The sequence below is a fragment of the Microtus oregoni genome, unplaced genomic scaffold (assembly GCF_018167655.1).
Source record: "Microtus oregoni isolate MIOR12 unplaced genomic scaffold, Mior012 000073F_001, whole genome shotgun sequence".
In the NCBI taxonomy this organism is placed as follows: Eukaryota; Metazoa; Chordata; class Mammalia; order Rodentia; family Cricetidae; genus Microtus; species Microtus oregoni.
The window spans coordinates 2,596,442-2,618,830 of record NW_024543981.1 but is presented as its reverse complement, the minus strand read 5'-3'; the positions used below and the strand labels follow the sequence as shown (position 1 = coordinate 2,618,830).

The following is a 22,389-nucleotide window of genomic DNA, read 5'->3' as shown; positions in this document are numbered from 1 at the left end:
AGCAGGCCCTTACCACACCCAATTCTTTTGGTGCCTTGATTTTCAACTTTCCCTTCTTTAGAAGTGTGAGAAATAAATATTTATTATTATTTGATCCAGTTCATTATAGTGGTACAGATGCCTAAATAGATGAAGAGAGTACTCATAGGATATCAATGATTTCCATAAGTATCCCAGGTTTGCTGATTCAGCCAGTTTTGTTTATTACAGTGAAAGAATAAAGAAACAGATTAAGGATAAAGAATACCAGGCACCAACCTCAAAGCACTCTCTTAGACCAGAGTTGTATTAATCCACCCAGAACTAAGTACTAAAAAGAGAAATGAAACTGTCTAGTGGAATAAAGGAACTAAGAATAAGGGGATAGGTGAGAAAGAGGAAGGTAGTAGGGAAGGAGGAGATATATAAAGACTAGGTGAGGCTGGGTGGTAGTGGTGCGTGTCCTTAATCCCAGCACTTGGGAGACAGGCAGGTGGATTTCTGAGTTCGAGGCCAATCTGGTCTACAAGTGCTAGTTCCAGGACAGGCTCCAAAGCTACAGAGAAACCCTGTCTCTAAACAAACAACCAAACAACAAAGAAAGAAAAGAAAAGAAAGAGTAGGTGAATACAAAATCAGAACTCAAGAGAGGAGCAAGCACTGATACTGGTATTTTAGAAATTATAAAGTACAACTAGCAAAAGTCATGGAGGAAGCAAGTTACAACCTAAGTATAGTTCCCTGACACAGTTTATAAATCTGGTAATAAGGGTCAAAACTGTTTCCTCTTTTAGCAGCTACCACTAGAAACCACCCTGGGTCACTGATGACAATTACTTGTCTTCTCATAACAGCAACAAAAAAATGGACTAGTAAGTGGAAAGATTTGAAGAAAAGCAAAACCATAAGGCTGTAAGTCTTTACGCTTTCTCAGTTAAAATCCTTTCCTATGCTCTTCAAAATTACCCACAAGACACAATGCCTAGCAATCTGGAATGCCAAAATATGCAAGTTATATTCCATTCATTTACTCCTCTCCCCTCCCCCCCATTCTGTGGTTCCTATTTCTAGTGATAGCTTTCAGAAAGTTCAGATTATGGACCTTAGAATTACCTGAAAATGAGAAAGAAAAAGAAGTGAATGTTTCATAAATCAGCATAAACTGTCAAACGTCGTTTGGAACAATTTTGTCTTCTTGGAATAAATTTAATGAATGTTCTAAGTCTGTATATCTTTTCCATAAAACAATATGAAGAAAGAAAGTTTAAATCTCACCTGATGTTTCATGTAATGATTCATATAAGGGGTTGCCATTCTACTAACTTTGAGACAAAATGGACACAGCAAGTTCTTAGTGTTCTCATGGGATGATCGAAAGTGAGTTTCTACATCAGAAAATATTGATGATCTAAACTGGCAAACCTAGAAATAAAGTTTATGTTCAATATAAAATTTTATAATTTGCATATAATTCACATCACATTAGCAGTGATAGATCATTGGTTTAGAAAAACATTCTGCACTAGGGATATTTTAAAGCACAGATTTCATTCCTCTTTGCAGATCGATCATCCCTTATGTTGACTTTAATTTTCAAGCACTGATCCCACTCATTCTTTTTTCAGGCTAAGCCAGAGACAGTATATTTTTATGTTGCTGTCTTAATACTGGGAGTCACTTCAAATTCTGAAAAACCACTGGTCAAAAGATATTTAGTTCTCAAATATTTCCTATTTTCCAAAACATCTGTATTCTTCCCTGTATGATAAGTCCATCTTTGTCATTCTCCAGTTGGACAATTTCTATTACAGTAGTCAGAGAACTATGGCCAAGAAGGCCAAATCTAGCCCATTATACCCATGTATGAACAATTCCCAACAAATGGAAATCTCACTATAAACACAAAGGTTTTTCAATTTTAGTATGCTAATTAATTTTATTTAAATGCTTCAGAAATAAAAGGACACAATACTATTTAATGGCATGTAGACATTGAACAAACACTGAAGTATACAATAAATGTGTATACCTGGCAAATATATGGCATTTCACCAGGCTTATGAGTGTCCTTCATATGTTGTAAAAGCATATGCTCTGTTTCAAATGACAATTCACAGATTTTACAAATAGCTGAAAGAGAAAAAAAACATACCATTTTCACATGCATATGAAAACAAGATTCATTTTGTATAAATCATAACATCAAGTAATACAGTAACACTACTACTATGAGTAGTAAAAGGAACAGGTTCCCCCTAATAATCAGATAATCAAATTCATTAAAACTGTTACTTACTAGAAAAATCATGAGGAGTGTGTGTACTTTCAATGTGGCACTGTAGCTGAAAGGGGTTGGGATACTGCCGATAGCAGTGCTGGCATGTGGTATGGCTTTCCCAGGATTCACTGTTCTGTTTCTCATGCTCCAAGTGATGCTTCATGTGGTTCATGAACCTATAAATCAGAGTAAAATAGGTGCAAAATGCAGATTTATAACAACGAAAGGTTCACAAATAATTATCTGATCCTAAAAATTTTAAAATGTTGTTGCATGACTGCAATTCAAAATATTATATTTATGTCCTTAGAGCCAGCTTTTTGGGAAGTGACTGGATCCTGAAGGCTCTGATCTAATCAATGTATTAATTCAGTGGTGTAGTTGTAATAAAACAGCATCACTGGAAGGCAGGGCCTAGCTGAGAGAAGTAGATCATTGGATGCAGGCCCTAAAATGAGGGACCTCGCCCCTGGCACTTCCTATGCCTCTTAATTACCAAGATAAATGACTTTCCTTCACTATATCCTTCCTCCATGTTGATTCTGCCTTGCAACAGGCTAATCATGGACTGGAACCTCTGAAACCATGAAGAAAACAATCCTTTCTTCCTTAAACTGTTTCTCTTAGATATCTGTCACAATGTCAAAAATTATAATGCAGAAAGTATTATTTTTCTTGCAGTGTGTTAATCTTTGTAACACCTTCCATATGCTTAGTTTTACATTCTCATAAATGGGCTTCTTATGAGAAGGAACTTTGCCTTTCTGTGACAAAGCTTACGATATAAATGGGCAAACCTATTTTAAAGCCTTTACCAAACTGAATTTCAAAGTAAAATAACTCAATCAATCAAAACACTTTGGTATGTGTGGCGGCTCACACCTGTAATCGTAGAGCTAGGGAGGCTAAGGTTGGAAGTAAGAGAAACAACAATCAAAAGCAATTTTAAGATTAGGTTGACTATTTATAACAAATCACTATGAGTCTCTATAAAAACCATCCTATAATTGAGTAATAATCTTATCAGTTTAGAGAACCAATCATCTCGGAGGTTTTGATCATTCATCTCCTATTCACACCCCTACCAAAGCACTCTTTATTTCTGCTTGTTGAGACAAAGTCTCATGTAGCCCAAGCTGGCCTTGAATTCATTACATAGCTGATGCCTGTGTTGAAATTCTGATCCTCCTGCTTCTACCTTCTGAGTGCTGGGATTACAGGCTTCAAAACACTGTTCTTTATACCTGGTTATAATTACATTCTACAATATCTACTTTTTTAGAGACAGGGTTTCTAGGTAGCCCAGGATGGTTTCACAATCATACAGTCTCAGCATCCTAGGTACTGGGATTATTGGCATTGCAGTTCAGTTTCTGTGCTCTCTTCTCAAGTTACTGAACCTCCCAATGCCTCAGGCTCTTTATCTATGAAATTAGACTGATAATACTCATGTCTCAGGATAATGATGAATATCTAAAGATTATCAAATAAATCCTGAAATCACCACATAACACATAAGTCATATGCAGTCTCACATTCTCATTTCAGGTCAGGAAAGGCAGAGACTGCAGATCCCCAGAATAAGGCGACTAGATACACTAGATTAAATGATGGGCACTGTGTTCAACTGAGAGACCCTGCCTCAATGAATGAAGGTGAGAGCAACTTAGGAAGGATTTTCTGTCAGTGTCTGACCAGACAAACACACACACCACAGACATATGTGAACTAGAGAGTAAGCAAGTAGATGAAGACAGAACAGACATCAGTCAGACACAGACCCACAGACATGTAGTCCTATGAGTAATGACAGAAGGTCACGTGTGCAGGGCACTGGAGATACAACTTCCCAGGGAATGCTGATGATTCGTGTGGATCTAGAAGGAGTCAGTTTTTTATTCCTCTGCAGACAAACAATCAATTCAAGGTATAATGTAGGTTTGAGTGTTAAGTCTAAAGCAATGAATTTTTTTTGGAATCAAACCTGATAGAATGTACCTATTATTTTAGGGGAGCAAACTTAAGATTTTTTTTTCAAAAGAGCATTTTCCATGGAGGGAAAAAATTAATTGTATTCTAGGAAAAGTGAAAAAGAACTCAAAATATGTATGCAAAGAATTAAAAATATCATAAAAACAGATAATCCAATGAAATAGTAAGCAATATTTAAAGGGCATTTCACAAGACAGTTGTAGGCACTGATGAGCTTAAGGTTCTCAGCACCATTATTCATCTGGAAATTGCAAAGAACACCACAGTTCCAATGCCCACCCTCCTCATCTCAATTTCACATCACCAGATGCCTACTAGCATGGCTACAACAACAAAATCTAGCACTGACAAAAGTAACTGGATCCAATGAGAGAGTAAATTAAAATGTTCCCTTTACTGTGTGCCTGACAGTATTCCCTAAAGTTGAACACATCTGTTCCATTGCTTAGCAATGTAAATACATGGAGTACAATATCTTCTCTACTCTTTTGGTTTTAGTAGATGTCTGTAAGTTACTCTGAAAAGTAATCCTTGTTAAATATTTAAGCAATTTTATTATAAAATGTTGGGAAACTAGCACTGTTACACACATGAACTCACAGTAGTTGTGACTGTATGCACAAGGCCTATACAGGATCAAGCCAGTCAAAATCTCAGCATGGATTGAGAAAGAGTTCATGAAGTCCCATTCCTAATCGAGAAACTAACTGACAATTAATGGGAGCTGGTGGGACAGAAAAGTCAGTTTTCTTCAGGAATGTGGTCCCTAAAAGATTGCTCATGCTTCAGTGGATGGCCCTACATCGCTACACCAAACAGTACTAGGTGGATCCAGTAGATTTAAGGGAAAAAAAATGACCTTGGGAGTAAAAAGTAGGGGAAAGAAATGGGGTGGAATTGATCAAAATGTTTTATATGCATATAGGAAATTCTCAAACAATAAAAACAGTAAGAAAAGGGCTACTAACCCATACTTTATTAGTTTCCCTAAAGCTGTACTGTATGTGTCTATAGAGTCTACAAGCTATGTGAAGATTTTACTGACTCATGTCTGTATTTGACAGAGCTCATAGCCCAATTCTTACAAATAGTAGTAATTTAGTAAATATGAATAGAATAAAAGAATGAATAAAATATCAGGCTTTAAGAAATATATTAGGTTATATTTGCAAAAAAAATTCTAGTGGGGGCATGGTGGTACATACCATTAATTTCACTACTCAGGATTAAAGCAGAGCCAGGCAGAGCTATGTAGTCTTGATGCCAGTCTAGTTTACACAGTGAGTTCCAGACTAGTCAGAGGTACACAGTGAGACCCTGTCTCAAATTTTTTTTCTCTAATTCAGGCATAGTTTAAAACCTTTAGTTCTAGCACTTGGGAGGCAGGGGGATCGCTGTGTATTCGAGGCAAGCCTGAGATACAATAATGAGTTCCACAACAGCCAGAGCTACTAAATAGAGAGACCCTGTCTCAAACTTTTTTTCCTCTAGAAAAATTTTAGAAGTATTAACAATAAATATCAAGAAAAATGTTATACACACACCAATTGGGAAAAAAAAGTCACTTACCACAAATACAAGGCTATAAAACCAATGAAAAAAAATCAGTCAATTGTCTTATTTTGATTTATTACTATCTTACTTATGATGATAAATATTCAACATGCCATATAATTCAGATAATAAAATATAAGTTCTTAAATTTTAAGATAAAAACTTACAAAATCTTTAGAATTTCAACCAGGCATGGAGGCACACACCTTTAACCCCATTAATCAGGAGGAAGAAGCAGGTACAGCTCTGAGTTTAAGGCCAACCTAGTCTACATAGTGAATTTGGATATATAGTAAGAACCTGTCTCAAAAAAAAAAAAACCTTTAGAACTCCATTGTACATGTGTTATAAAAATTGTAAAGAAAAAAAATCAAAGCAGACATGTTGTATACAACTTCTCTAAAGAAGATAATTTAAATATGAATAATTTTTTCCTAAGGTAAATATGTTGAAAATTATAACATGAGTTGAAAAAAATTGAGCTAGAATAAAAGTTCGAGCTAATATTGAAAAATAAGAATAGCATGGGAGATACTAGGCAGAATAAGGTAGTTCTTGTTATGTAAATAAATATAAAATTCAACACGACGAGAAAATAAATGTAGGGATTTGGTGACTGATCTTGGTTATCAATTTGATCATATCTGGATTAAGTAAAACCCAAGCTGCAACATCCGTGAGGGATTTTCTTTACTGTCATCATTTGAGGTGAGAAGACTCACCTTCTGATGGTAGCTACATAAAAGGCTATAGAGTAAGGAAGACTGCTTTTTGCCTACTTTTTCTAGATTCCAACAAAGACTGAAGACTGGCAGCTCTCTAGGACTTCCTTGGGACTCTGACACCAGACTGGGGACTGCTGAGACATCTAGTCTTGTAGACCGAACAACTACCAAATCCTTGGCCTTTCCATCAAAAGACAGCCACTGTAGAACTACTTAGACCACAGCCTGTAAGCTACTCTAATAAATCCCTCTACACATATTTATATATATTCATGCTATCAGTTATGTTTCTTTAGAGAACTCTGACCAATACAGATTGGAATGTGGTGTCTAGGAAGAGAATGGACCTGAGAGGCTCATATGTTTGAATATTTGTTCCCAAAAGGGAGGAACTGTTCAGAAAGGCCTTGTTATAAGGGACGTGTCACTAGAGTCAGGCTTTGAGGTTTCAAAAGACTCCGGTCACTTTCAGTGTCTTGATCTCTTTCTACCTCCTATTTGTGGATAAAGATGTGAGTGCCCAGCTGTTCCTGATACCATACCTCTGCTTCACTTGAAACAATAAGCTCAAATTAAAACCTTGGCCATGGTGTTTTATCACAGCAATAGGAAAGTAACTCAGACAAGTGGAAAATATATTATTTTCCCCAAGTTACAGTAAATACTCTTGTGTTTTCTTAAGCTATCTGAAAAATTCTAACTGGGTAGACCCAGGTATAAAACTATGAAATATAAGAAAAAATAAAAATTTTCTTTTGTGGAATATTATTTTAACTGGGCAAAGATGTGTTATATTCGTTTATACTGCAGACTATTATTTTAACTGCATAAAGGTATGCTGTTTGTTTAATTATGAAAAGATGTGTGGCTGTTTCATTTTGCTTGCCTAAGTCACCTGATTGGTCTAATAAAAAGCTGAACGGCCAACAGCTAGACAGGAGAGGAATAGGCTGGTCTTCCTGGCAGAGAGTAAATAGGGAAGGAAGAGGGAGGAAAAGGAAAAGAGAAAAAGGGAGAAAAAGGAATATGCCTGGGACCAGCCAGCCAGGCACAAGCAGCGAAAGTAAGATTTACAGAAGGAAAGAAAAGGTAAAAAGCTCTGAGGCAAAAGGTAAAGAGAAACAGGTTAAGTTAATTTAAGTTAAAAGAGCTTGCTGGAAAAGAGCCTAAATTAGGGTTGAGCATTGAAAACTAATACGTCTCTTCGTCATGATTTGGCAGCTGGTTGGTGGACCAAAAGAAAAGCCTGGTACAACTTTCAGCATAACAAATAGCCTTTCTTAGCAGAAATATTATGATGGTTTACCTAAGGATAGCAAAGAAAAATATATTTATACTAAAAGATCAAGATGCAAATTATTATTTCTTAATTTTCAAACAAAGTAATATTTACATACCTAATATTATTTTTAAGAACTTTCGAGCAACTGAAGCATTTAAAAGTTGTGTAAGTCTTTAGATCTTCCTCAACAGCTCCTTCATGTCTTCCATAGTAAAAATCACTAACTAGCACGATCAATTTTTCTTTATCCGAGCCAATGTTAGCTTTGTTTTCAGTCGTTGAATGTTCTGACTTAACAGTCTCCAAAAAGTTATTTATCATGTCTGGGCAGCAACGCTAAAAGAGAAATAGTGTGTTTTATTTGTACTTCTTATAAAAACCAGACATCATTCTATATTTACAGTAGGTTCAGATCATATAAAGCTATGCTTAGCAATATATGATATATGGGAAGACATCCACCAAAACCATTCGCTTCTTTCCTTCTAAATTGCAAAAATTCCAACAATAAACACCATTTTAATGAAATAGCTTCCAAAATGAATGGAAAACTTTTAAAACTTTAAATTACCTTGTAATTTTTCTTTTCAGAGTAGGACTTATTAATTTGCTTTTTGAACACAAATCATAGATTTCATTCATATTAATGTCAAGATATAACTTAAAAGTCACATATATCATTTATGTATGAAGCTTAATTATCTAATGACATAGTAATATTTTAACAAAGCATAGTTGGAACTAGACTTATGTGGAGAGTTGGTATGCTCTTCTCCTAACATAAAGTATGTCCCACAAAGAAAAGTTATCAGTCCTCAAAATCTCAATGTGTCCTATCTATAATACTTAAATATTTCATGGGGGAAATTTACTTTGAATAAAATCAGAATCTCATTTAAACTGATATAGTAAGTCTTTTCTCAATGGAAAAAATTAATTTTTTATTATATATAATTTTCAGTGGTAGAATTTCTCTAGGAGGATTCTCTAAGAATAACTGGAACAGAGAGGAAAGGTGGCTTAGCAGTTAAGAACATTGGACCTGGGGTTCAATTCTGAGCACCCACATCATCACGACTATAACTGTAGTCCTGAGGGGGCCAATGCTGCTTCTAGCATCCAGGAGTACCAGGCAAGTAAGCAGTGCACAAACATACATGCAAACAAAGCACCCAAACACATAAAATGAAAAAAAAAAACATTTAAATAATAACGAGAACAAAATAAAATGGGAGAAAATGTTAGCAAATTCGAATTCTTATAATTGTTAAGTATTTAAATTTTTATTTAAGGTGTTAGAAAACAACTGTGACTGGTCAGTGGTGGTGAATGCCTTTAATCCCAGCACTTGGGAGACAAGAGGCAGGTCTCCCAAACTCTGTGAGTTTGAGGCCAGCCTGGTCAACAAGAGCTAGTTCTAGGTCAGGCTCCAAAGCTAAAGAAAAACACTGTCTTGGAACACAAACAAACAAAAGATAATAAATAAATAGTAAAAAAGAAAACAACTGTGAGAATTCTTATAATTCAGTAGCACAACAATAACAACTATACTAAAAATATCCTAAACCAACTTAAAAATAATCACATATGGTAGAAAAGGGACTTATGTATGAAAGGAGAAAAATTACTTTCAGAAAAACAAATGACCATATAATTAAATCTCAGTAAATGTTATCTATGCTGGATTTAATATATGTCATTGTTGACTGGATTAGCATTTTGCCATTTATGAAAGAATTTTACATTACTTATTGTGATGGCTAACGTTGCTTGCCAATGTGACTAAATCTAGAATTAGCTAAAACCCAAGCAGCTAGGCCCACCTGTGAGGGATTTTTCTCAGCTGGATCATTTGAGGTGAAGACCCACCCTAAATCTAGGTTATATCTCCTGGTGGCAGCTCACATAAAAGAACAAAAGAAACTTTTGGCTTTTTGCCTGCTTGCTTTCACTCTCACTGGTAAGTTTATTGATCCCGTTCCTGAGTTGTTCCCTTGCTTGTGTTAGAATCCAGTCTTTTGGGATTCCAATTTGGAATGCAAACTGGCAACTTGGTAGGCTTAGAACTCCTAATAAGAGACACTCAGTGAAGTGGATTGAACAACTACCGGATCTCCTTGACCTTTTCCTTAGGAGATAGTCGCTGTTGGACCACTTGAACCACAGCTCATAAGCCATTTTAACAAACACTTTTTAGTATATATTAATATATATTAAATATATAATTGAACTGAATATATATTTTCCTCACCTATCAGTTCTGTTATTTAGAGAACCCTGAATAATAAACTGATATAGTCTATTAGGAATTGCTGTTCAACTTCTTTCTATATCTATTTCCTCTTCTGATCACTAACCTACTAAAAATGTTATATTCTATTTTTCCCCATTTCCACATTCAGTTATTTCTACTGAGTTTCACTTTAGTTTTATTGTGATGCCTTTTACCTTTCATTAGTTCTCATTATTTAAATTTTCTAATAAAGATTTGGAAAACAAAAAAGGCAAAGACATTTCTTTTTAAAAAGACATACAAAATGAACAATAGATATGTGAAAAAAAACACTCAAAATCAGTAACTGTCAAAAATACAATGAGGTTTTGCCTCATTGGGATGGTTCTATCTAAAAGAGAAAAGATAAGTGGAGAAAGTCAATTCTTTTACACTGTTGGCGTAAATACAAAACAGTAAAATCAATGTGAAAAAATACAGATGTTCCTAAAAACAATATAACTATATGATCCCTCAATACCATACTGGGTATTTATCCAAAACAAGTGAATTTGGGATTTCAAGACAAATCTGCAGGCTCAAGTTCACTGTAGAGTTATTTATAGCCAAGATACAAAAGTAATATAAATCAACTAAAATTCAAATGACAAAGAAAATATGATGAATAGACAGTTTGGAATATTATTCAGCCTTAAGAAAGCAGAGAATTCTACTTATTCTCACCACATGGATAGACCTGGAAGACATTATATAAGTGAAATAGTTCAGTAACAGGATAAGTATTTCATGATTATATTTTCATGAGAAATATACAATAGTCTAAATAATACAGAAAGAAAGTAGAATGCTGAGTGCCATAATCTGGGAAAGTGGCAATGGATATATAGGTTTAGTTATTTAAGATAAATAGGCCCTAAAGATCTAATGTACAGCATTAATATGCATAGCTGACAACACTGAATTGAATGTTTAAAAATTTGCTAACAGAATAGATTTTGTTGTTATCACAGAAAATGCAAAATGGACAGGTGGAGGTTTCTGAAATTGGTGTATGCTTATGGTTTCACTTATGTCCACATACCTATACTACCAGTTAAATCTTTTACATCAATGACTGCAAATAGATCTAACTAAACTCCTGAAAGAAAAGGAGTTTTCACATAGGGTTAGAAAGAAAAAGCAACACAGGTAAAAGTTAGAAATATATAAATAATAAAGGGCTTTGGAAATATTGAAAATAATAGGATAAAGTAAGTACATAGCAAGTAGCTGGGCGAGGTAGTGCATGCCTTTAATCCTAGCACTTGGGAGACAGAGGCAAGTAAATCTCTGAGTTCAAGGCTAGCATGGTCTACATAACAAGTTCCAGAACAGTCCAGGCTACATAGAGAAACCCTGTCTCAAAAATAAAGCAATAAATAAATTATTTAGCAAGCAAATGGAAATAGGAAAATAAGAATTATGAGGGCCAGGAAAATGCTTCAGTGGGGAAAGCATTTCTGAACATGGGTGAAAAGCTGATTTTGGATCTCCAGAACCTAGAAAGGTCAGGCATGGTAACACACGCCTATAATACTATACTACTACATAAAGATGGGAGGCAGAGATTGGAGAATGTGGCATACCCAGCCCCCATCAACAAAGAGACCCTGTCTTAAACAAGGTGGAAAGCAAGGACTAAAACTTGAGGTTGTCCTTGGACCTCTACATGTGTACAGTGGGAAGTGCACACTTACACGCAAACATACAAATTTGCACAGACATATACCTACACATTTACATATGAACAATATAAATAAATTAAAATGCAATTTAGGCCAGAATGAATTAAACAAGGCAAAAGGATACCTTATTTAAAATGTCAGTGAAGTTATGAAACACACGCAGAGAAAAAGATAGAGACATACAAAATAGAATTGTCAAACATCAAAGAAAGTACTAATGATGTGAGACTGGCTTCACTATTCTTACATGCTCAGGGACGTAGAGGGATTAACATCCAGGATCAGTTTTGTTCCCAGAATAGATACTGCATTTGAAATGTTGGAATTCATTCTTACTCTTGTACTTTTCTCCAAGGGGCGGGATTTAATAAAAATCTCTTTGGAACAGTAAGCAGAATCTTTCCTAAGATGCTTCTTTGCATTCTCCCTATCCTTCTTTTTCATGTCACCTATCTTACTTATTGTTTTTCTTGCCTCTTCACTCACTACCATTTACATGGGGCAGACAAAGAGAAGACGAACTGTCTTTTTTTTTTTTTTTTTTTTTTTTTGATTTTTCGAGACAGGGTTTCTCTGCAGCTTTTGGTTCCTGTTCTGGAACTAGCTCTTGTAGATCAGGGTGGCCTCGAACTCACAGAGATCCACCTGCCTCTGCCTCCCGAGTGCTGGGATTAAAGGCGTGCGCCACCAAAGATGAACTATCTTTAGAAAGATACAACAGAATACCATATTATATTATAAAATATTTTAATAGTAATCCCTCTAAATTCCATACTTTAGTAGCTTCAAATTTATCTAAAACCTAAGTTCAGGAGTTTGAAATACCAATATAAAGCTATAATTCATTAATAACTGTATATATCCTATTTTGGATTTAGCTAAAGCTATTATTTCATAAGAAATGTTTCATTAGGAAACTGTGGAAAACTAAGACACACAACTAAAATTTCCATTGAAAAATAGGAAATGAATATGACAACATGGAAAAACGTGTAAAATAGAAGGAAATTTTAAGTTATATTTTAGATTAATAAAACGCCTGCTTTATGAGAAATAAAAAGAATGGCACAATTTAGTCAATATTACGGTTTATGAATTTTCATTTAAAATTAAAAAGCAATGCACACATACTATAGAGTATACATGATCACATACGATGGTGTATGTAGGATGAACTTAAGTTTTATAATTTTATGATTGGGAAGAATTTAAATTTTGTATAATCATTATGAAAATTGAAAATTAATTTTTATTCATATGAAAATGACAATAATAGGTTTTTATTTAAATATATAGACAAACACTCTCTACTATTCTTACTATTTCTTGGATTTATAAACATTTTCAAAACTCAAAATTTGACACTATTTTACCTTCATGTGGCATTTCAAAGGATCCAAAAAACTGAACTTAACCTTGCACTTTGGACAAGATCTTAATGAAGGCGCTCCAGTTTCAGCCTGAATTGATGAGGTATTTTCATCTAAAATAAATTGAGGACTTTTATGAGTAAAAACTGATCTTTTAAAAAGCTTAAAAATCTTTAAAAAAATCCATCTCACAATTATTAAAATTTGTTTCTAACTAATACATTTTTCTACATGAGATTTCATACTTACTTGATAGTACAACCTGGGAAGAAGCCTCGGAAGGAGACTTATTTAAAGATGATGAAGAGGAAGGATTTGTTTCAGAAACACTTTCATTGGTCTTTGGCTTTTTTGGATTAACACTGTTTAATTTGGAAGTGGAAGGATGTTTTAATCCTAATGAAGTTTGTTCGATACCTACAAAGATTTGAACAGCAGGAAAGATTTATAAATGCTTTAGTACAGAATATTACTTATTTAAATTGCTATAAAAATGGCCTTAGATTTTAATATAGTAAAAACACCTTGGAGCTAACCTAAATGGAAAAAAAAATCATAAAGCAGAAATTATACAAGGAAGCAGCTTCATATATATTTCAGATTCACAAAATGAACTTTATGCAAGAAAACTATAAGGATACTTTCAAATAAAGCTATCCATTAAAGGAAGCAGGCTGAAGGAAAAAAAAAAAAGAAAAGCATAAATCACACAAAACCCAAAGCAACAATAACAACAATAATATAACAAAAAAGAAAGAGAGAAAAGAGAAGGTAAATAACTTTTTCTGAGCTATGCCCTTACAAATGAACTTATGTTCTGGTGATTAAAGATATTTAAACTAAAAAAAATTACTCATTCTAAAATCCAAGAGAATTTTTTATAGCTGTTTTAAAAATCTTGAGCTATCCAATCAAAGTTTTCTTTCTTATGTAGAAAATGGAAACAAAAATGCGTAAGTCAGCCGGTTGTGGTGGCGCACGCCGGTAGGATTTGCTGAAGGAGGCAGAGGCAGGAGGATCACGAGTTCGAGGCCAGCCTGGGCTACACATTTAAAAAAAAATGCGTAAGTCATTTATATGAAAAAAAAAACTATAGTTCTCCAACTACTATACCAAGTTAATTAGACATAATGGGGATTCCTGACAGAGCCTTTCCTTTTATGTTTTATTTGACTTTTGCGACTGGGAGAAATAGTTTTGTTTTAACACTATTGTCTTAGCATCCAAAGGATTAGGTAATCAATGGCATCTGTTTGAGAAACAGCCACAGAAACAGAAAAAGTGATTTTATAAAATAATCCAAAATAAATTGTATTCTGTGACAAAGTCTGTAAAATCAAACATACGTTTATTTAATGTTCTCAAGTGTACATTCACAGAAGCAGTAGACATATTCTTGTCAAATTTATGTTTCATTCTTTGAGATGATGGAATTCTTTTTCCCATTATTAGAGACTATGGCTACTGAATGATTACTGCCAGCACATGAGACTGACTTTGGTTTTGTTACTTTAATGTTTCTTTTTTTTTTAAATTTATTTATTTGGTCCTTGGACTTTAATGTTTCTTTAAGATGCCTGTGTCACTTGGATAATCAATAAATGTTGGCATTTTGCACTAGGTAATATTATACAATATACCATGTAATAAAAATAGACCATTTTAATATAGCCTTTAAGGATGGATTTATTTTTATTAATTTATGCACATGTATGTTTGTGCATCTCTGTGAATGTACATTACATACATGTCTGCAGTGCCCAGAAGGAGGTATCAGATCTCTCAGAGCTGGTGTTTGTGCATCTCAGGGAATATAAACTACATGCATGTCTGCAGAGCACACAAGGTGTCAAGACCTCTCAGAACTGGTATTTGTGCATCTTAGGGATTATATGCTACATGCATGTCTACAGAGCTCAGAAGAAGGTGTCAGATCTCCTCGAGCTGGAGCTCCAGGTGGTTGTGAGCTGCATGACATGACATGGATGCAGGGAACTGAGCTCAAGTGCTCTTAACTGCTGAAGCATCTCACCAGCCTTATCTAAATTAAAGAAAATTACTCTTAAAGAGTTTTAAATACTGATCTTTCACGTTATTTATTTTTATTGCTTTGATCTTTGCTATTCCCTACTTTCAAGACTTCCTATTTACACAAATAAAAATAAGCAGGCGGCCCTAATTAAATCCAGTGGGTCACACAAGAAAAGTAAAAACAAAAAGTGGAATGGGGACTAGGGAGTTGGAGGTGGGACGAGTATAGTGGTGGTGGGGGGAATGAGTGTGGTCAAAATGCATTACATACATGTGTGAAATTGTGAAAGAATAAATTGATGAAAAAGAATATTTTTGAAATTAATTTTTGGGATGGAGTCTCACTTTGTAGTTCTGGCTGTCCTGGACTTTGCTATGTAAACCACACTGGCCTTGAACTCACAGAAATCTGTGTGTCTCTGCTAGGAATAAAGGCATGCACCACCACCATGCCTGGCTAAAAACCAAAAAACTTATTCTCATAAAAAATCCTATTTCCCTTCTTCAAATTCAAGCTCAAATCTAATTTTCTCTGAGTTTTCATGGTCATCCTAGACTTCAAACGTTATCACATATTTGTGGTTATTATTATAAACTTTAATAAACCATTTAAAGTTTATAAAACAATTTCACTTTTCTTAATTTTGCAAACTCAATAAAATCCTAAGATGAATAACATTATTTACAAATGGCTCATATTAGGTCCAGAGAATGAATGTATTATGTGAGAAACAGAAAATAATATTTTAAAGTCAGGTAGTAGTGGTGCACACCTTTAATCCCAGCATTTGGGAGGCAGAGACAGGCAATCTCTGGGAGTTCGAGGCCAGCCTGATCTACAGAGGAAATTCAAGGACAGGCTCCAAAGCTATAGAGAAATCCTATCTCAAAAAACTAAAAAATAGGGGCTGGAGAGATGGCTCAGAGGTTAAGAGCATTGCCTGCTCTTCCAAAGGTCCTGAGTTCAATTCCCAGCAACCACATGGTGGCTCACAACCATCTGTAGTGGGGTTTTGTGCCCTCTTCTGGCCTGCAGGCATATACACAGACAGAATATTGTATACATAATAAATAAATAAATATTTAAAAAAATCAAATTTAAAAAAAAAACAGCTCATTGGAGCAAAAAAAACTAAAAAATAAATAAAAACAGTATTTTAATCAATGTGAGAAAAGTGACATAGATTAAGTTAGGTGACTTGATAAAGCCTATACAAATCTGTAGAACAGAGGTTTAAACTTTTATCTTTTAATCCAACTTTAACAGTGTTTAATATACAGGACAAAGCTCTCTTCTCTACAGTTTAAAAACCTTTGTTGAGACAGGGATTTATGTAGCTCATGCTGCCCTTGAACTTGCTAAGCAGCTAAGACTGGCCCTCGAACTTCTGATCCTCCTGGCTCTACCTCCCACGTGGTGGAATTTCATAAATTTCATATGTGTGCCACCACACTTAGTGGAGGATCTTTAAATAGTGAGTAGGAGTTAGTCTTTAACTTCTAGAAGCTTCACAAATTGAGATTTGTTCTAGGAATGAGACCATGTGCTTAGTAAAATCAAATTTAAGACAACTATTTTATTTCCCTATCAATTTTGGTTCTTGGTTATTTTGCTAACTGGACATAGGTTAATATCAAATGAAGTATTTAGCAAAGTGAGAAAATATTGTGACACTCAAATTACTTTAAAACTTTCCCTTTGGTTTGATAAATGTAATATACTACTTATTAGTAAATAAAAATTCAAAAGATAATTATGTTCCTTTCTAGTGAAATATATCAAATTAGCTAATAGAGAAGCTACTTTATTCCATTATAAAGAATTTCTTTTTTATCTAGGTAACATTCTTCTACAATTATATTATTTACATTCATTAAGATTTTGTCAAGGCAGAAAAAAATTTTTTAAATGAATTTTATTTCAATTGTGCAATTTCTATTCCTTCAATGAATATATATTAGGTACTGATCATGTGCATATTATCTCTTTAGTTCTGCCATTTTATAATACCACTCTATTATGTTTAGCTATCTCACATGTCATTTATTATATAGAAAGTTTACCAAAATTAAACTAAAGCCATGCCAAACAATAAATATATTTTACACAGTATTTAAGTCATCAGGAGACTTCTCTGACTTACAGAAACTATATTAAGATTTCATAGCTCACAGACAGTTCTAAATGAGAATAAACTCAGGCAGGGATGGTGGTGAAATCTTTAATACCAGCACTCAGGAGGCAGAGGCAGGTGGATCTCTGAATTACCAGCCAGCCTGGTCTACAGAGTTAGTTATAGGACAGCCAGGGCTATACAGAGAAACCCTGTCTCAAAAAAAAAAACAAAACAAAACAAAAAAAAAAACCAAACAAACAAACAAACCAAACAAAAAACCAAAAAAACCCAAACCCAAAAACCTCAATTAGCACACACTAGCTAAACTAACAGAAAGAAAGGAGATAGTCCATTAAATAAGATTGCACATCTAAAGCATTCAGGAATGATAGCTCTATTTACATCTTATATCCAAAAAATAACACGAAGGCACTGATTTCAGAAGTATGTGTATGCATGTGGGTGTACTGTGGAGGTTAGAGGACAACCTGCCAGAGTCAGTTCTCTCATCTTATTGTGTGGGTTCAAAGATCAAACTCAGATCAGCTTGGCAATTGCCTTTGTTGAGCAATCTTTCTGCCTTTTTAAATCTTTATTAATTTGTTTATTTAGTGTGCATCTGTGGATGGCATGGAGTCGATTCTCTACTTTTACTATGTAGGTTCCAGGGATCCAACTTAGGTTGCAAGTTTAGCAGCAAGCACCTTTACCTGCTGAGCCATCTTTAAGCCCTTGTATAAAAATTCTATATGAACATTAACAAAGTCTCTTTTTGTAGAATTTTAAGAAGAAATACTAAATCAAACCTTCTGTACTCCTTTTCAGTATGCTGTAGGATGGTTTATCCTTGGCTGAGTCTAACTGTAAGATAGAAGCACCTGGATCATCTTGTGATGAAGTCTTTGAAAAACTCTGTAAAACGTTAAAGTTATTTTGTTAGTTATTAAAAAAGTAAACCGAATTGTATGCTAGTACTACAAAAATCAGTTAGAAAGCACAAAAGTAATTACTACCCTCTGCTAAAATGAGCACATACTGCGTGAAAAGCATATTGGCATTATTAAATATTTTTGTAATTTCTTTGGAAAATTAAAATTAGGTGTAAATAAAGTGTTAAAATAAAAAACAGTTATAACACTGGTAAGGTTTCATTTTTGGTATAACTTCTCGGCAAGAACGTTTTAGCAGTATCTACTAAAATATAAAGGCTTTCAAAATCCATTATTCCTTGATATAATCATTCTACTTCTAAGAATTTGTGTTAAGGAAGTGAAAACGTTAACAGAGCATTTATAAAAGCAAAACACAAAAACCTGTATGTTCAACAAAAGAGGAATAGTTCCATAAGTTTGACAGACTATTAAGCATGATAAACAATGAATGACAAAGAACTATATTTTTAATGCAATATTCAGTTAAAAATGAGGAATAGGCATTAAATATGTATAAATATGGTCATGACAGACTATACTATCTACAGAAAATAAAAATCAAAATATAATATATTCCCTTGTTTCTAATAACTTTCACATACATTAACTTTCATAATACAAATATTTTGTTTGCTTGTCTTATGCTTTCAAGCTGAGATAATTAAGTTGGACGAATTTTCTGTTCTTACTAAATATTACTTTTTTTTAAATCGAGAAAGAGGAAATGAAACAATTTCCCAATATAATCTTGCATAGCCTGGGACTGACTATGAAGAACAGACTGGCTTCTTCATCCTCCTGCCTCAGTTTCCTGAGTATAGCCATATGCCACCATAACTGGCTTCGTCACTAAATTTTCTCATCAGTTTGTTAGGAACTTAAAAAGACAGGTACTGGAGAGATAATGTCTCAGTGGATAAGAGTACTTGCTGCTCTTGCTGGGGACCTGTGGTTCCTGAGACCTGAACCACATATAGGTTTACAATTGAATACAACCCTAGTTCTAAGGGATCTGGAATCCTTTTCTGACTTTTGTAGGTACAAAACACATACATGGTGTGCATACATACACACAGACAAAAGAATTATGGAGACAGATACTGAAATTACCTAAAACAGCCAGGCAGTGATATATATATACTTAAATGTATGATTAGATATGTGTATAAACCCCTGGGCTAATATGGATTGAAATCCTATGTTTTGGTTACCAGCTGGCCTTCGGATAATCATTTGGCTCCTTGAGTTTCCGTCTCCTCAACCATAAATTGGGAATAGCCTCCCTCATAGGGATGTCCTAAGAATTATGTAAAAATTACATTTGCACATATCAACAGTTTCCCTCCAAATGTTAAACATCACTGCCATTTCTTACTTCTATTAAAAGTCTTTTGTTATTGTTTTGTGAAACAGTCATACTTTCTATTCTAGCCTGGTCTGGAACTTACAATGAGGAGACTGGTCTTTTTTTTTTTTTTAAAGATTTCTTTATTCATTATGTATATAGTGTTCTGCAGGCCAGAAGAGGGCACCAGATCTTACTATAGATGGTTGTGAGCCACCATGTGGTTGTTGGGAATTGAACTTAGGATCTCTGGAACAGCAGGCAGTGAGTGTTCTTAACCGCTGAGCCATCTCTCCAGCCCAAGGAGACTGTCTTAAAGTCAAAATCCTCTTGCCTAGCTTCCCAAGTACTAGGACTACAGGCACATCAACAACCATGCTGGCTAAAATGTTTAAGAACTAAATAGTGAAAAGGGTTTTGACAATAAACAGTCACAATTTGTTGGAATAATCATCTCAATTAAGAACACCTAAGTTTACTCTCTTAAGTTGATTTCCTTTGTGTTTCCTCTTTATTTGATTCTTTCTTTAGCTGTACAGAAGCTTTTTAGTTTTATGAGGTCCCACTTATCAACTCAAAGTCCTTTCCTATACCTATATTACATCGCGTACTGCCTATGCTTTCTTCTGGTAGTTTCCATGTTTCAGGTTGCAAATTGAGGTCTTTGATCCACTTTGAGTTATTTTTTTGTGCAGGGTGATAGATATAGGTCTGATTTCAATTATCTGTATGTGGACACCCAGTTTTCCAGAACCATTGGTTGAAGATGCTGTCTTTTCTTCAGTGTGTTTTTGGCCTCTTTGTCAAATACTAGGAGTAGAATATAGGTTACTGGGGCTGGAAAGGGCAAAGGGGAATAGTCAAGACTTTAGTACAAAAAACTCTAGGTAAACACTAATGAATAGGACTGAGCTCCCAAGGTCCAAATAAGGAACAGAAGGAGGGAGAACATAAGCAAGGAAGTCAGGACCGCGAGGGGTGCATCCACCCACTGAGAGGGTGGGGCTGATCTAACGGGAGCTCACCAAGGCCAGCTGGACTGGGACTGAAAAAGCATGGGATAAAACCGGACTCTCTGAACATGGTGGACAATGAAGGCTGATGAGAAGCCAAGGACAATGGCACTGGGTTTTGATCCTACTGCATGTACTGGCTTTGTGGGAGCCTAGCCTGTTTGGATGCTCACCTTCCTAGACCTGGGTGGAGGGGGGAGGACCTTGGACTTCCCACAGGGCAGGGAACCCTAACTGTTCTTCGGACTGGAGAGGGAGGGGGAGGGGAGTGGGGGGGAGGGAAGTAGGGAGAGGGAGGGAAAAGGGAGGGGGCGGAAATTTTTAATAATAAAAAAAAGTAAAAAAAAAACCAAGCAAAAAATAACCTCTAGGTAACGTAGCTATTGGACTTGTAGTGTTGACTTTAATATATTGGGAAAACCTGCATATAAAGATCACAAAATATGCTACATAATTGTGAGCATAAAATAGTGTTCTTTAACACAATGAAATGATTTTGGCTTAAAAATAAAGCTAAGTGTGCTGGCTCATGTTTTTTAATTTCAGCATGCAGGAGGTAGAGGCACGTGGCTATCTTTGTTTTGAGGTCAACCTGGTCTACATACTGATTTCCCAGAGAGCCAGAGCTACATAGTGAGATCCTGTCTGGAAAAAAACAAGCAAAAAAGAAAACCTAAAGATAATGACATTTTCTATGAGTAATTATGTTAGTTAGCTATGACCATTCTCCATTAAAGCTGGATATATACTATCCAATGTGTTCCTGAATTAACTGTGAAGTTAAAAATTACTTACAGGTTTAAACACAGTCTGAACACCAGAATTCTCTGAAGATTTGGATTTAGGATGAAATCTAGGCAAAGCAGCCACTGGATTATGTAATGGATTTTTGTAGTGTCGATTTGCAGGTCTGAATATATTAGAAATAGCTAAACATAAAGAACAAACAAAAAACAATGTAATGAACATATTGGTATACAATTCTGTCAAATAGGTGAGTTTAAAATTGTAAGGGCTTAGCCATTAAGTATACCCACTGCTCTTGCAGTGACCACGTTCAGTTCCTAGCATCTACATCAGGTGTTTAATAACCACATATTAATTCCAGTTCCAGGGGATTTAATGCCCTCTTCTACCTTTCATGGGCACCTGCACATACATGGTGCACAAAAACTTACACAGGCACAAATACATACACATAAATAAAAAATTAAACAAATTTTTGGCATTAAGAGAGTATAGTAATACTGTACCTGGATTGAGTGAGTAATTCTTTAGTCCCTTTGAAGATGAACCAGGGCTACATCTATTCAAAATATCTACAAGAACATTTAAAAACTCATTACTGAGATAAACTACATAAAGATTATGGAAAACTGTCTAAAATAGACATATACAACCAACAGTAGAAACATATTTATTCCCCTTAATGGTTATAAGATTTTATGACTCAAATTCTTGTTAGTCAAAAATCAAGCCCATGCACATTCCTCATCCATAGATATCTGGAAGTTTCATTATGGACTAGCTGACTGGCTTGCTTATTCCATAGGTGATGGTGTCACCCCTGGGTGGTATAATAAAATAGCAGGCTGAGCAAACCTTGAGGAGGAAGCCAGAAAACAGCATTTCTCCAAAGCCTCTGTGTCAGTTATTGCCTCCAGGTTCCTGCCCTGTTTGAGTTCCTACCCTGACTTCCCCCAATGATAAAGTACAAATTGTAAGATGAAATAAATCCGTCCTTGCTTATTACTTGAGCTCAGAAAGGAAAATTATCAGATAACACATTAAGTTAAACCTAGATTTTAGTATAT

The 22,389-nt window shown here is 34.9% G+C and overlaps 1 protein-coding gene across 2 annotated transcripts in view; it reads right to left on the bottom strand.

The window, feature by feature from the left end:
• Znf280c (zinc finger protein 280C) overlaps window positions 1–22,389 on the bottom strand; it is a 57,795-nt gene that overhangs the window by 18,652 nt on the left and 16,754 nt on the right. For both annotated transcript variants that reach the window (XM_041642215.1, XM_041642216.1), the window contains exons 4-12: window positions 21,829–21,894; window positions 21,371–21,504; window positions 18,092–18,197; window positions 13,387–13,554; window positions 13,141–13,250; window positions 7,926–8,146; window positions 2,276–2,433; window positions 2,009–2,109; window positions 1,255–1,401 (exon numbers count right to left, since the gene is read on the bottom strand). In XM_041642215.1, the coding sequence (XP_041498149.1) occupies window positions 1,255–1,401; window positions 2,009–2,109; window positions 2,276–2,433; window positions 7,926–8,146; window positions 13,141–13,250; window positions 13,387–13,554; window positions 18,092–18,197; window positions 21,371–21,504; window positions 21,829–21,894 (1,211 nt within the window). The remainder of the gene's footprint in view (window positions 1–1,254; window positions 1,402–2,008; window positions 2,110–2,275; window positions 2,434–7,925; window positions 8,147–13,140; window positions 13,251–13,386; window positions 13,555–18,091; window positions 18,198–21,370; window positions 21,505–21,828; window positions 21,895–22,389) is intronic.